A 15,822-nucleotide genomic window follows, 5' to 3' on the forward strand; every position below is an offset into this window, starting at 1 on the left:
ACTTAATAACGTATTAGGATGCAATCGAGGACCAATGACGCAGTTGCCATAGCAACCCACTTCATCGAGACACATTTACACAAGAACCGCTACACAAAACACTGTCCAAATCGTCAGCATGGTGATGCGCCATTATTTTACGCAGCATTAGCTTTTATCAAGGAGATACCAAACCGGTACACCACCTTAGGCCGTGCCGTACCGCATCGTGCTCAGTGGTGTAGTATGCGGTTTGGACAAAACCCCTTGCGCCCCGCCGCTCTTGACTCTCCCACGCCTTCTCGTGTCACTTCCGGTTCACACCACGGCTAGATCCTCGCTTCTCAAATTCGCCTCCCACACCTGCCCTTCTCGCATTAGGAAACCAACTTTTGCTAGCGATGAAGTAAATATATATATACACACACATTGCCTCCTGTTTGCGCTTTCCTTTCTTTCTTTTTTTTGCCGTTTTCAGAAGCATCCAAAGGAACAGGTCGAGGACGCGTCGGCAAACCGAGACGCGATAAATATGCTAAAAGACAGCTCCGCTACCCTGATTTCATCCCTTTCCTTATTTTGACATCGAATCCTTAAAGAAAATAACCAAGACGGGCGCGTAAAACAGAGCTGGACGATTGTACTAAAGTAGATCTGCATGCGATAGCTTCGGACCAGGTGCCACCGGCGACAAGAAGATGCAGCCTGCAAGCAAGCTCCTGAGTCTCATCCTGCTGGTGCTGATGGGAACAGAACTCACTCAAGTAGGTTTATAAACGCCATTTTCTTTCTCTCCATCCAACTAGCACGAGATAATTGATATGACACGAAATAATCCACATCTGCCACTGCAAAACTCATATAATAATTGGGTAGATTAGGGGTTTTTAAGCCTGCAGTAGTGATGATGGTAATCCTATTTCAAAGCAGTGGCACCTCCGCCTCTAACATCACACAGACATTATATTTATCCTAAATATTTACACAAATCCCATCGCAGAATTAACACAAATGATATCAAATTAACCATTAGATCAATTCTGTCTGTCACAGTATGTACATAAGACATTAAAACACTACGATATTGTTTGTTTGTGTGTGTGTGTGTGTGTGTGTGTGTGTGTGTGTGTGTGTGTGTGTGTGTGTGTGTGTGTGTGTGTGTGTTTGTGTGTGTACAGTTGTAATACCATCATGGCGATTTTTGCAGATAAATGTTGAAAATTGTTTTGAAGAGGAGGACATTGCTTTTCAATTTTTAAGATTCTAAGAAGTTAAAATAGTGAGATCTAAAATATCTGTTGAAATGTAGTGATGCACTTTGGAATAGTCTCCACTTATTATACAATATTAAACAAATAAATAACAATCCATTTTCTCATATTAAGCAGTAAATCTTCACTACCATGCATAGTCTCAATGGGTTTGCACTTTTCTTGACTCAGAAGATTAAATTTGTGTCCTAGATTGCATATTTTCCCCCTTTCCCCATTTCCAGCATTTCTCAGCCCAATGCCAGATTGGAAAATTCCTAAATACTAATTTAAAGTCACCTTCATATGTAGCTTTGTAAAGTGTCATTTTACTCAACAAATGGGAACTTTTAGGATACCCTCTAGTTCTTAAAGTCTAAGAAAAAAAAATGTAAAAAAACAAACAACAAAAAATCTTACTATGCCTCATACTGTGCCGGAATTCACAGGTTCCTCAGTACTACTTTTAAAATACATCTTTTTCAATAAAAAAAATGCATGTGTTACCAGTTGTGTGTCTGATAAAACATTTATTATGGATTAATGCATTGCTTATATATACAGTGAAAAAGAAAAATAGTGTTACATAATAGAGTTTAGATCGAAACGCAGCTTTCCGTTGGATACAATGGACACATTGTGGAACATTATTAGAGGGGAATTACATCACTGGAGGCATTTTTTTAGTGAAACATTAACTTGTAAATTGAAGCAGGAGACTTGGTGATGACATTTGAAGGCTCATGTCCTGTGACCATTTGGACAGCCATGTTACTGGTTTTAAGCTATGAAGAACTTACTGCCAAGAAATGCCAGTTCTAATTTATTATATAGTTATTATGCCTTTCAGCATATTAGACTATTGCTTTTAATTTTTTTTTCACTGTAACTGGTTTATTTATCTAGAGGACTGAGAACTGAACACTAGGTTGGTTACATTCCTGTCCCTACAGTTACCAGCTAGTAAAAAGAACCATAAAAGGGAATCTTTTAAGTGGTAATCAACAACACAAAGATACCTGGTGTTGTCTAGAGACAAACAATAATCAACAAAGGTCACTAGTTTAAAAGGATAAGGAAACTTGCACTGCCCCCTATTGGCTAATTTATGTCAGTTTTTGTCACACTGGAGTAATGGATTCATGGGTAATAAATGAGCAATTGTCAGTGTCCTAAGACAGACTATAAAAATTAAACACACTTAAACACTCTGATCATTATGACCATTTTTATTACTGTTTCATTTTTGGTATCTTTGCCTTTTGTCATTATTCTGCTGCAAGCTGTTTGCCTGTTAATGCCTGGAATAAAACTGATGTAATAAATGTGTGCAAATTATGAATCATTGAAACCATTTTACCAAGAACACTGAACACTAAGTTTTACTGTAATAGAAGCAAAAAAATGATTTCATAATCATTTATTAAGCAAGCTGATGAAGGGGGACTAAATGTTTTAAAGCACGCAGAATATCAATCGATATGTTAGTATATGTGTAATGCATGGAAAAAAATGCACGTATAGTCAGAGAACCTCATGAATATTTGATAAGCTGCGCGGTGGGCGTGGACAGCGGACCAATGAGAAGCTCGGCTGAGTCTCCGCAGTTCTCGTTATTCGAACAGAGAAGGCGAACGGAGCGGACAGCCATCAGCGCAGCCGAACAGCGAGCATCCGCGCAATACCACCGGGTTCACAGTGAATGAAAGGGAAAAGATCAGCCATCATGTCCCAAGCGACTCTGTCCCCAGCCGGGGCTCAAATGCACAACCAAACTTTGCTGGGCAACACTGGGATGCAGATCCGTGCCGCGATGGAGCGCGTATAATGAAGGATTTGACGTGGAAGAAAGGCGCGCAAAGATGTCATTGCCCTTGCTTAAGATCGGAGTTGTGCTCAGCACCATGGCCATGATCACTAACTGGATGTCGCAGACTCTGCCCTCGCTCGTTGGCCTGAACAGCACCAGGCTGATGGCGGCTCCGCCTGCAGGAGCGGACCGCAGCACGGCTGTGAGTTACCGAGATTCATATCACACTCCACACATCTGAGCACAGTAAACTGATGCCATATGATCAGGAGAGCATATGTGCAGCGCGTAGAGCTAATTACAGAAAAAAAAACCCTGTTTGCAAACAAGGATGGAATTCATTTCATTAAATAGAATTTTGTGTGATTCTTAAATTGATCCGTTTATTGCTTTCCACATTGCATCAGGATTTCTTTTGACATTTCTGAAATGATGTCAACAATAACTGGATAATGTATCACTGGTGTAATTGTCATCACTGTTTTTTTTTCTTTCTTTGAATACATTTGGAGACATTCCACAGTTGCACCAAATACAGAAGGCAAGCAATTAAAAAATACTTCTTTGTTTGTTTGTCAATTAATTAGGATCTCTGTTTTGTTGGATATTTTGCCTGCGATCCTAAATTCTAATTGCACACTTTAACAGAATGAAATAATCAAGAGTAAACATTCAGCATGTGAAATGTTAGAAAACCATGATGAGCTGTTTAATCAGCTAGTTTAAAACCCAGTCCTGGTTTACACGAATATGATTGGGATTTCTTAAAAAGCAAGCAATATGGCCTGGTTTCTGTAAATAGTGCCATCAAATGTGTCTGGTGTAATTATTTGGAGTGTACAGTTGCAAGTGAGAGAGTGAGAGAGAACTGAAGGGCGGAGAATTTCTTTTAAATGTCTCCCTAAATGCACAATTCTTAAGAAAGTCAGCATGAATGTGCTTTTTCAAAAGCATTTTGCTATAAAGGTCCATTTAAATGGATTATTACTGGGTCTATCCAGCCATAATGATTTAATATTGTGGCTTTCTAGATATTCTTAACATAATTTTATTTCATAAACTCATTATTCAGCTATTAAAATATTGATAACAAGCTTTGGCGTGATAAAAGTCTCTTGTTGTGGTCATTGGAATTTTGGATATAAAGGACATTTTTGCTGTTGCAAAAATCCAGATGACTTTTTTTTAGATGTGAAGAAAAAATGATTATAAATTGATGCATCATATGTGAAAACTCCTGAAACCCAGCAGCTGTGAGTTGTATATGTGTGAGGGCCCTTCATTTGTACATGCAGCTCTCTGGGGGAAAGTGTTCAGCTTGTGTGAATGCATCATCAGTTGCACATGGCACATGCCCAGCGTGATGACATAAGTGAAAAGTCTTGCTGGGTTCTTAGTAGGAGCACAGATTCGTGCAGAGACACAGAAAAATAATTAGGATTTCTGCTGTGCCAGAAGAATTTTATGGGCACCTATTAAAGAATTAAAATGATAGGGCACAGTGCCTCTGGACTCTCTCACACTGACCTCGTTTGTCTCTGTGCCTGTCTGTCTTTTTGTCTGTTGCCTGCTATGTCCAGGTGCTGCCTGCAAACCCGGAGGAGTCGTGGCAGGTGTACAGCTCAGCACAGGACAGTGAGGGCAGGTGTGTGTGCACCGTGGTGGCTCCTCAGCAGACCATGTGCTCACGGGATGCCAGGACTAAGCAGCTGAGACAGCTCCTTGAAAAAGTAACCTTTATTCATATTCAGTATAACACACACACAGACACACACACACACACACACACACACACACCCACCCACCCCCACATGTATATATACTGTAGACCCTCTTGCACAAATGTATCTGAAATGACCTTCCAGTACTTTCATATTATGTAAAGCACTGGGAATATTTTGATAAGAAGTGCAGATTTGGCACTGCTCCCAAGTACAAAATGCTCTCCTTAAGTACGTGGTGCATGGTCATTTCCCGTCTGTTTTCACAATTCCAACAGGTACAGAACATGACCCAGTCCATCCAGACTTTGGATGAGAGGACACAGAAAGACCTGCAGTACGTTCATCGAATGGAGGTGCAGCTGCGTGGCCTGGAGACTAAATTCAAACAGGTGGAGGAGAACCACAAGCAAAATATTGCTAAGCAATACAAGGTATGGCAAGATACTGTGCTCACCCATCCATTCTTTTAGGCTTATCGATTCCATTTTTAGCCATGACAGCTGTCTGCATTTTAACAGCCTTTGATGTTTCCCTGCTTTATTTGCTTTATTGTCGAATAACTTTGATTAATGTGCTTAAGACTAATTGGTTTGTGTTGGAAAAAAAACTAAATCAAACAAGGAGAGAAAATATTTAGCTCTACCAGTTTCTTGGATCACGAATTAAAATGCAGTCCTAATAATTAATCCGCATGAAAAGCCTGCTCAGTCTCCAAACCATTTAACATTTAACATGCTGTTTATTTCTGCATGTACAGGGCATGTACAAATGTGATATTTTGGTTACAGAATTAATTTATTTATTATTTATGTAAGGGCAAAGTGAATTATGAAAGAAATAGTCACTTCTCCTAAGGCACTTCTCCTAAGAAGTCCTCTGTGTCCTCCATAGTGCCTTATGAATCTTTAATGAGATTTTAATCCTCTTTAAATATTAGCTTTATTTATAGCTTCGCTGCCTATGTTTGATGTAGCAGTTATTTTAATTAATTACCACAGTCATTATCACAATTATTTGCACAGTTACACAGCGATTCTTTGTGTATCTATTTGCATGCTGCATCTTTTACCCATTTTTATGTTAATGTGTCATCTTGTGAATACACCTGTATCTGGGTATAGTGTGTGTTTGTGTTTCAGACAGGCTAGTGAGTTAGCTATTCAACAGTTTCTCATTTTCTTGCTTGCAGGGCTAAAATTATGAATTATGAATATCAAAGCTGCAGAGACTGAAGAGCAAGTTCAATCCCATTGTAATCCCGAGCTGGTCTACTGAACCTTTGCACCATTTAGTTTATTTTAAGCCAATAAGCACTTTTAAAGCTCATGTTGCGCTCTTTCTGTGCATGCCATTGTAGAAGCATTCCATTACTAAATATTTATTTATGTTATGGTGAATTTCTTCGTGTCTTTCCTCATTCAGGTTTGTTAATGCACATTTTGTTACCAGGGAAACAAAGTAATGAGTAAACAATGTTGTATGTGATGCAAAGCATGTAATCACTTAAGACATTGCATTTTAAACATTGAAAAATAAAGGAGTTTTACCAATTGTTCTTTGTGTACTGAGGAGTTGTTTTATGATTCTTTTGATATGTCATATCCCACATCTGCGTTAGGCACACATTGCACTCAGGCTAGGTTAGACAGAGAGGGCATGTTAGGGCTGGATAGGTGTTTGGACAGGACGGTTGCACACATGCCTACTGAACCAAGCCTATTTTAACCTTACAGGCCATAAAAGCGAAAATGGAGGAACTTAGGCCAATGATACCAGTGTTGGAGGAATACAAGGCCGATGCAAAATTGGTATTGCAGTTTAAAGAGGAGGTCAAGAATCTGACGTCAGTGCTAAGCGAGCTGCAGGAGGAGATCGGAGCCTTTGACTACGAGGAGCTCCACAGCAGGGTGTCAAATCTTGAGGAGAGGCTTCGTGCCTGCATGCAAAAATTAGGTAGGCTGAGTTTGAGCACAAACATCAACACCTTCTAGCTAAACTCACATTAGTCAGATATATAAATCTGTTGGGTTCACATTAGTCAGATATATTTGTATCAATAGATGTAACTGAGCTTTTAAACACACAAAGACGCAAAATTAACGTTTCAGCATGTACAGGATATAATATGACTAATAACATGGTTAATGACAAGCAGAGTAACAAACAGGTAAGTTTAAATCATATATGAACAGAATAGAAATCAGTAGTTAGAATGCATATTTAGTAAGCAAACACTATTATTTAGTAAGATGGAGATACAAAAGCTTTTACAATTCACTTCAAAATATAATACCTTTATTTAACATGACATAAATGTGCAGGACATCATATAAGAAAGAGCTATTTTTATTAAATGTGAATATCATTGTCATCCTCATACAGTCTTTGGGCTGACATTGAGTGATGGAACTCTTTTTTCACACCTAGAATGAAGTGATGAGCATCAATCTGCCATAATGAATAAATCAAGGACCTCTGGATATATATATATATATAACCTTAAAGCTGTTGGGGGAGGATAGATCAGCTGATGCTGCTGAATGCAGACAGAGCCTCCATTTCAGCAAACTGCTCTGGGAGTAGGGGATTCGTTTGAAAGCAAATTGGACATTTTCACAGATATACAAAGAAAAAATACAATGCCATACTAAATGAATAAATGCCTTTGGAGACATAACCTTCATGCTGTTGAAGTAAGATGGATCAGATGGTGCAGTTAGACATATCTTCCAGTTAACACAAACTGTTCTTGGGAATAAAAGATTCGTCTAAAAGTAAATTGGATTTTTAACAAAATTACAAAGAAAAAAAATGGAATTCATCTTATACAATTTCCCATGTGAAACAGGGTGGTTCATGATATATTTGGGTTGTTTATCTTAACTGTAACTACACAGTTGATTCCAGCACAAGATGTAATTTATCCTCTTTTGCATTAGTTTAGAGCAGGCACCATGCTGGGATTTGACTGTGGTCTGTAAAATCTAAAGGGGGCTGCACACTTACAGTATGTCTTCTGGGTCAAAAGCTACATCAAGCTGTAGAGACAGTCATCTATAAATAAAGGATTTAAAGAGTAGAAGATTATCTTACTTGCTACAGTATATTGTGCCTGTAGGAATTGGTCATGGTTCATTATTCTAAAGAAAGGTTAATCGTTGTCTGTTCTCATTAAATGAAGCCTGTGCTATGAAACAAACTTTATACACAATCACAAAGACCTCAAAAATAACAAGATCTGGTGCCAACTGAGATTATATAAAAACAATAAACCTAGGAAGTAGATTTTTTGTGGAAGTAGAACTCATTTTTTAATGTTATCAGTCTGAGGGGTGACTTAAGGTTTGCATACAACAGATAAGTTCCCATTTAGAAGCACTGTAGTAATAGTGTGGGAAGGATTTAATGCCCCCCTTTGTCCTGTTAAATTTTTAAATATTTTATTCTTGAAGAGTTCAGCTCCTTTGAGATATAGTGCACCTGTCTGACCCAGATAGTACATAAACAAGTGATTTTACAGGGTAGTATTATAGAAGCTAAAAAAGGACATGACCTCGATCTTGTTTACTGCACATTACAGAATAATTACATCGACATGTTCACTGATTAAGTGCTGTGTCTTTTGACCTACTATTTTAATGGCTTTGTTTAGTTGGATGCACTCTTAAATCTTAGCTAAAATGTTGGTAATAACACTCTTTTTAACACGTAAGCCTATTAACCAACATTTGTGCATCAGATGCCTTCCAGTGATTTCCCATCTGTGACAAACATCTAACTATTATATATTAAGTATTAATTCCCACAGAGAATTGCTTTAAAATGGGTCATGTTTGCAAACGTATCCCCCACCATCCTACATAGATTATGGGATTACACTGGTCAATAATAGCAGATTGCTTGTGTACATTGTTCAGAGCATTGTGTTACACTATGTTACTTTATGCAACATTAAACTGCTTCTATTTAATATGATGTAAAATTATACTATATGTCACCGTAAAGCATAAGCTGTTCCAGCACCCAAACAATATAAAATCTTTATAGTTTTCCCATTTTTGGTGAATATCTATATACTTATTTAAATATAGGAAAATGAAAGAAAACCAAAAACATAACAGAATATTTACAACAGTTCACTGGTCTGAATTGCTTGCAATCAGGGTTTGTTTAAGCCAAGCCATAGAGATAATGTTGCAGAGTGGAAGTGGTAGAAGAGCTAAAAATGGAGGTTTGGTGAGAGAATGCAGTGTCTGGTTCTCCCTAAGGATGTCATATGAGGAGAGAGAGAAATAATGACAAGTGGATTTTATTTTCAGCCATGGAAGGATGGCTGAAATCGCTTGTGAAACAAAGAATCTGATCCTGACACTAGCTCAAGGGTGTTCCATTGTGTGTGCGAGTGTGTGTGTGTGTGTGTGTGTATGTGTGTGTGTGTGTGTGTGTGTGTGTGTGTGTGTGTGTGTGTGTGTGTGTGTGAGAGAGAGAGAGAGAGAGAGAGTGTTAAGGCGCAGACAGGGTTGGGGTGATGTGCATAGCACTTAATGGTCTCACTCATATAATCTGCAGTAATTTTCTTTATTATTTGCAGCATGTGGAAAATTAACGGGAATAAGTGACCCTGTCACTATTAAGACATCCGGCTCAAGATACGGATCATGGATGACTGATCCCCTTGCCCCTGATGGTGACACCAGGGTAAGTTAAAAAACAATGTTCTGCATAAATGTTTCAAAGGAACAACAAAGCACATAAAACAGAAGGTGAATTGCATTAACATTGAACAGTGTGCCCTTGACTTTGAGTTGGTTCATGACGCTGCAGTTTTAGATCGTTTTCGTTCTTTTTTTTTGCACCTTATCAGCATTCTTGTTTGTCCCAACAGTATATATTCTTTTGAACATTCCATGGCTGGATCTGTTTTACCAAGGCTCATTTAGATGCAAATGTTGGGTATAAATCTCAAAAGATATCATTAATGCGGCAGCAGAATCATTCTCAATGCCCAGTAAATGAGCACCTGTGTCAGTGTGCCACATATATTGCAGTTTTCTGTTAGTTTTTATGTTTATTAATATATATTCCACGAATAGGCTCTTTTAGGTTATTTTTGTCTGGGCTTTTTAGTGTTCTTTCTTTTAAAACTTTTTGTAATTTACTGAACATGACCAACTCATAACTCCCGGTTAAATATCAGTAGGGTGCTTAAGAGCTAATCTAAAGCTTTTTCATATATTAATCACTTCAAAGCAAATAGCCTGAGGTGAGCCTGTAGGTATTTTAACTCCTCTGAATAAAATCTGATAGAAAAGTGCCTATTGTAACTGGGAATATTGTAAATACAAGGCATTCAACACAGGTTAAAAGAAAATCTATCTCAATAATTATCATGTTCATATGCTAAATTAGGATTGGGAATTAATAATAATATTTAAATACACAGTTCAGCAATCATATATTTCATTCATTCATCTTCAGTAACCAATTTATTCTGTCGCAGTGGATCTGGAACCTATCCCGGAAAAACTGGGAATTCATCAGTATTGATTCCAATTTCTTTGTTTATTATAGATATTCTACATTGGATTGCACACATTACTCTTGAAACCTACATCAATTTAAAAATTACCAACACAATCACTAATATCTAATTTCATTAAAGGATCAATAGACTTATGCAAATGCAATTTTAAGCCAATATGGCATTTGCTAAGAGTGAAACTAAACCTATGTAATTGGTTATACGCTATATGGCCAAAGGCATGGTATGTGGACACCTCAGTAGGACCTACATGTACGCTTACCCCAGTATTTTGGCCACAAATCTGGAGGCACATGATTGTCTGTGTGATCTAGCATTAAGATTTTTAATCACTAAACTGCTTGGAACTAAAGCGTAGGTACAGTGCAGAGTGCATTAAACCCCAGGTTATTGTCCTTCTAAAGCCTATAAAGAAATATTTCACACTTGTACTTTAGAAGCTTAGGCTGAAAAACTGCTCTGAAGCAGAAATAGAACTTTTACAGGACCCTGCATTGCAGTGCAAAATGTGTACAGTGTGAAATACCGTGGTCTTAGACTGTTACAGAAACCCTGTATGTTGTATAAACAGTAGTTGCAGCATTTTTTTCACTGATGTGAAAGCAAGACACATGCCGATATTTAATCAGATTTATCCAGTTATGCTTCCGGGACACTGCAGATACAGAGTAAGAACATTAACCCAGGGTTTAGGAATGTACAATGTGAAAAGGAATAGTAAGGATCGATTAAAGTAAACTATGCATGAAGTAAAACGTCAAACCCAGGATTGCTTGCCTGAGGTTTCAAATGACCCAGCTATTTCAAGTTTAAAAAAGGCCTTAAGGGGCCCAAACATGTTCCAGCATGACAATGCCAGTGTGAAAAATGTTGTCATGAAAGAACTCGAGTGTCATGCTCAGAGCCCTGGCCTGAACCCCACCAAGACGTTTGGGATAAACTGGAAAGCTGACTGCATGCCAGACTTCTTCACCCAACATCTGTGCCTGACCTCACTAATGCTCTTGTGGCTGAATGACAAATCCTCACAACCACTCTCCAACATCTAGTGGAAAGCCTTCCAAGAAAGATGAAGGTTATTCTAAAAGCAAATGGCTACATTTCTCAAACCTAGATTTCATTCAAATTATAAATATGAAATGGGATGTTCAAAAAGCACATATGGGTGTGATGATCAGGCATACACAAACCTAGTCTATGTGTTTTGTATCATATAAAGTGACAAGAATAAGCCAAGGGAGATATCACTTTCTTCGTTCCTTCCACTACATGATCTCCTCTTATATTTATACAGTATATTTATCTATTGTATATAAAATGTACAATAGGTTTTAAACATTTTACTAAAGTCTTAAGTCTACTTGATATTTACACATTTTATCCTTTAGTGAACTATATGCGTAACCAACCTGTTGTTTTTGTTTAGACCGACAAAAATTATAGCAGGTTTATACTTCTAAACAGTTCTATCTTGGTTAGATTTATTTAAATATAACCTGTCTCTGGATAATCGGTTGACATGTGTCTGTATACAATGTACTGGGAATAGCTTTGAGTTTGAGAGTCTATATCTCTACATCTAGTCTAGATCTTTATAGTGTGATTCATATTATGGTGTTTTTCCACCCTCAGGTTTATTACATGGACGGGTACCATAATAACCGCTTTGTACGTGAGTACCCGTCCATGGCGGAATTCATGAACACTGATAACTTCACCTCTCATCGGCTCCCTCACCCTTGGTCTGGCACAGGTCAGGTGGTCTACAATGGCTCCATTTACTTCAACAAGTTTCAGAGCCACACTATAATTAAGTTTGACATCAAGACCTCCATGATCAGTAAGTCCAGCCAGCTGGATTATGCTGGATTTAACAACCGCTACCACTACTCATGGGGTGGTCATTCCGATATTGATCTGATGGTGGATGAAGGAGGACTTTGGGCAGTGTACGCCACCAATCAGAATGCAGGAAACATCGTCATCAGCAAGCTAAACCCAGTTACATTGCAGGTAATCAAGAGCTGGACCACTAACCACCCGAAAAGGAGTGCCGGGGAGGCTTTTATGATCTGCGGAACTCTCTATGTAACAAACGGCTACTCTGGAGGAACAAAGGTCTATTATGCCTTCCACACCAACTCCTCCACCTACGAATACATCGACATCCCTTTCCAGAATAAGTATTCACACATCTCTATGTTGGACTACAACCCAAAGGACAGAGCACTGTATGCGTGGAACAATGGGCACCAGGTGCTATATAATGTAACTCTATACCACCTAATCCGCTCTGAGTAGACCTTGTCTGAGTGACCTTCTCAAGCCACGTGAGATGTAGATTTGAAGAAGTACTGAAGAGTAGAAAAATAACCAGTGATTGTTCAATAAAAGAAGACGTCAAAATATATTCAAAGTAATATTAGGCAATGATATAAACAGCTGCCAAAAGGTTATGCCTTTCTTTTTTAATATTTGGACACTGAGGTCACACTTTCTTTGATTGTGTTCTGAATTTTGTATCACAGAGTACTTGTACAGCTTTGTCTATGAATATAAAATAAAGAATCCTATTGGCAGAGAGAAAGAGAGCGATGTACTATGATGCAGAAAGGAAGACGTTACTGTTTATTTACACAATCCTAGCCTTTGTATCAAAAGCAATCGATAACCTTTCAACACCAACTAAAGATATGAAGGCACCGACTGTTGGAGGAACCCTGTTTAAAAAAAAACACAGTATTGTTGTGGTTGTATGTACCGTTCTGATTTTCTCAAGTTTGCATGGACATTTGATAGCACTGAGGTTCACATGGATGTATGTATTTCTCAGTAATATGGCACATGTATATGAAAAGGAGGGTAGATTAGCAATGGGGTTACATTATTCGCTGTGTTTTATTTATGTCTACTTTTCATTGACATTAACTGTGCATATGAAATTTTTGTGTCCATAGAATTTAAAGTTTTTATTTGGTAGTTTGGAATGTAACAAAAAAGGAATTTATCAAAATAATATATATGTCAGCAAAAAAAAGTATTACAATAGAATGTATCAAAAATGTATTTATGGGATATCAGTCTATACTTTGATTGTATTTCAGAATTGACTTCACATATCAACTGTCTTCGTAGTTTAGAAGAGATTGATGGTGACATCTAAAACTGTTGCGCTTGCATATGTGTTGTATCTGCAATGTGATTAATATCAATAAAACCGAACTTTATTTTATACGTGCCTTTTCATGGCTAGGAAAACTCAAATGCTTGCATTAAAAAAAATAACGAAGTGCAATTTACAATATCCTGTATGTACCTATAACATCAAGCCAAAAACAAATGTTGGGGAAAAAATATCATAGTCATGTCACTAATTTGGAGATGAAAATCTTTCTCAAGATCTAAGTGAGTCCCAAAATTCCAGGGGATAAACAGATTAGCCTGAAAAGTCTGATGGAAAATGTCAGGTGACTAACCTGAATGAATTTTTCTAGCAGCTATGCCAGAATGAGATGACCTCATCTGTTATACCAGGGGGAAACAGCTGATCAGGAAACAGACCCAGGCTCTGTCTTGTAAGACAAAGTGCCTCATTAGCCATGTGCAGTACCCTAAAGGAGAAATAAAATTGAATTGTCGAGGCTTCCTGTGCTATAGCAATGTGAGCATCAATTTTTACTGGTGACACACAGAAGGAACCTCTGAAAGTGACCAGCCTTCTTGGCAGCAAACCTCAGATTTAAATAGGGTTTCCCCTTTTAAACAAAAGAATCATCAGCAAGAGTTCTGATCTTGTTGGATATTAATCGCCTACTGTATTACATAGCATTTTGATAACTAGAATAATTTTTTACATAAGGTGTGCATTTAGTTTTTAAATATTCAGACACATAGAATTTATTTCTTGTTTTCTCAGATCATCCATCCATCCATCCATTCATTTTCTACCGCTTATCCGAACTACTCGGGTCACAGGGAGCCTGTGCCTATCTCAGGCGTCATCGGGCATCAAGGCAGGATACACCCTGGACGTACCAAAACATCGCAGTGCACACACACTCTCATTCACTCATGCATTCACACACTTCTGACAATTTTCCAGAGATGCCAACCAACCTACCATGCATGTCTTTGGACCGGTGGAGGAAACCGGAGTACCCGGAGGAAACTTTCTCAGATCAGAGAATTTCAAATTCAAATTTTATTTGTCACATACACAAGTTAAATACTTTTTATGACTGTCATTGAAATTAGCCAATTACACAAAGGTAGAGAATGAAAAATAGAATAATATAAAGTAAGGAATAAAAATAAGACACAAAGTAGATACAATTAAAGAAAAAATAAATGTATTAAAATGTATTTATTTTGTATATTTTATACCTTAAAAGAAAGCTTCATCATTTCTGTACCATTAATTAATGTATCTAACAAACATTTCATCCAACAGTCCCAATTAAACTATATCATTTTAAAGCGTACACAAGGGCAGTATGTATGCCCTGGCTGTATTCTATATGAAATATTGATTGAAATAGGACATGGATCTTAACCTCAGCCAACATGCAGAATTTCAATCAGGAGTGAAGTTCTAATCTTTATATTCATAGTGACCTTTCAGAAGTAGTTTGCAGCCTCACTCTCAGAAATAATACAGGTTTTAAATAACATACTCACTGCAACCTCCATACAGAAGTAGATGCCCTGTTAAATACATATTTATTTAAGCCATAAGTTAAGCTCTAATAACCTCAGTTTTAAAATGAGTTTTTTTTTTTAATTTAAAAATTTTGTTTCAACTAAGAACTGGTAAATAAATGGATACAGAGAAGCATCATACCCAAATAAGGGTAATTATATAAAACTTATAAAAAATTGTTTAAGAAATATAAACCCCTGTTTGTTTGTTTTCATTTGTTTGTTGTTGTTGTTTTTGAAAATTGATTATTGTATATTGGCATATCGGATATGAGAGATAAGAGACCAGTAAAATTTGAATTTGAAGTCAAAAATGAATTTGGCTTTTGCTCAAATTTTCTTTTCAATAAATTCCTAATAATCAACTTGACAAATTTATTTATTTAGTCATTCTTTCTCAGCAACCACTTCCTGGTCAAGGTCATGGTATTAGGTTAGAATAAACCATGCACTCACTCATTCACACCTAGGGAACAATTCAGTAAGTACAGTAGCATACTTCCAGTCCACGTATCACCGTTTAGGGAGGAAGTAAGAAATAGAATAATCCAGATGAAACTCATGCAGATACAAGGAGAATATTCCAAGCTCAAACAGACAAGAACCAGAGCTCAAGTTTGAACCAGGGACCCTGACATACTTTGGAAGAGATTTTACTAGCAATGAATTCTTTGGAGACTAAATAAAATCAATGCGTTCAAAAACCTTTTTTCAATTCTTTTCAAGAATGCTGCCTTTTGACAGCTTTTAGCAGCTGTTACAGGTATAGGCAGTGATTTTATTTGATTTGTTTTTCTACCTTTACAGCACCAGCACCAC

The 15,822-nt window shown here is 37.4% G+C and overlaps 1 protein-coding gene across 4 annotated transcripts; it reads left to right on the top strand.

Annotated features, from left to right (window-relative positions):
- Window positions 1–213: 213 nt before the first annotated feature.
- olfm1a (olfactomedin 1a) lies at window positions 214–13,537 on the top strand. 4 transcript variants are annotated; one of them, XM_027138536.2, is made up of 7 exons: window positions 2,119–3,241; window positions 3,563–3,580; window positions 4,620–4,769; window positions 5,039–5,194; window positions 6,497–6,716; window positions 9,355–9,461; window positions 11,938–13,537. In XM_027138536.2, exons 1-7 carry the CDS (start codon window positions 3,092–3,094, stop codon window positions 12,604–12,606), a joined length of 1,470 nt encoding a protein of 489 aa, XP_026994337.1. In that variant the 5' UTR covers window positions 2,119–3,091; the 3' UTR covers window positions 12,607–13,537. The 4 variants fall into 4 exon arrangements, with proteins under 4 accessions (XP_026994340.1, XP_026994341.1, XP_026994337.1 ...); XM_027138539.2 differs by lacking the exons at window positions 2,119–3,241; window positions 3,563–3,580 and adding an exon at window positions 214–743; XM_027138537.2 differs by lacking the exon at window positions 3,563–3,580 and having other exon boundaries at window positions 2,126–3,241.
- The last annotated feature ends 2,285 nt before the right edge of the window (window positions 13,538–15,822 follow it).

The sequence above is a fragment of the Tachysurus fulvidraco genome, chromosome 9, assembly GCF_022655615.1.
Source record: "Tachysurus fulvidraco isolate hzauxx_2018 chromosome 9, HZAU_PFXX_2.0, whole genome shotgun sequence".
Classification (NCBI taxonomy): domain Eukaryota; kingdom Metazoa; phylum Chordata; class Actinopteri; order Siluriformes; family Bagridae; genus Tachysurus; species Tachysurus fulvidraco.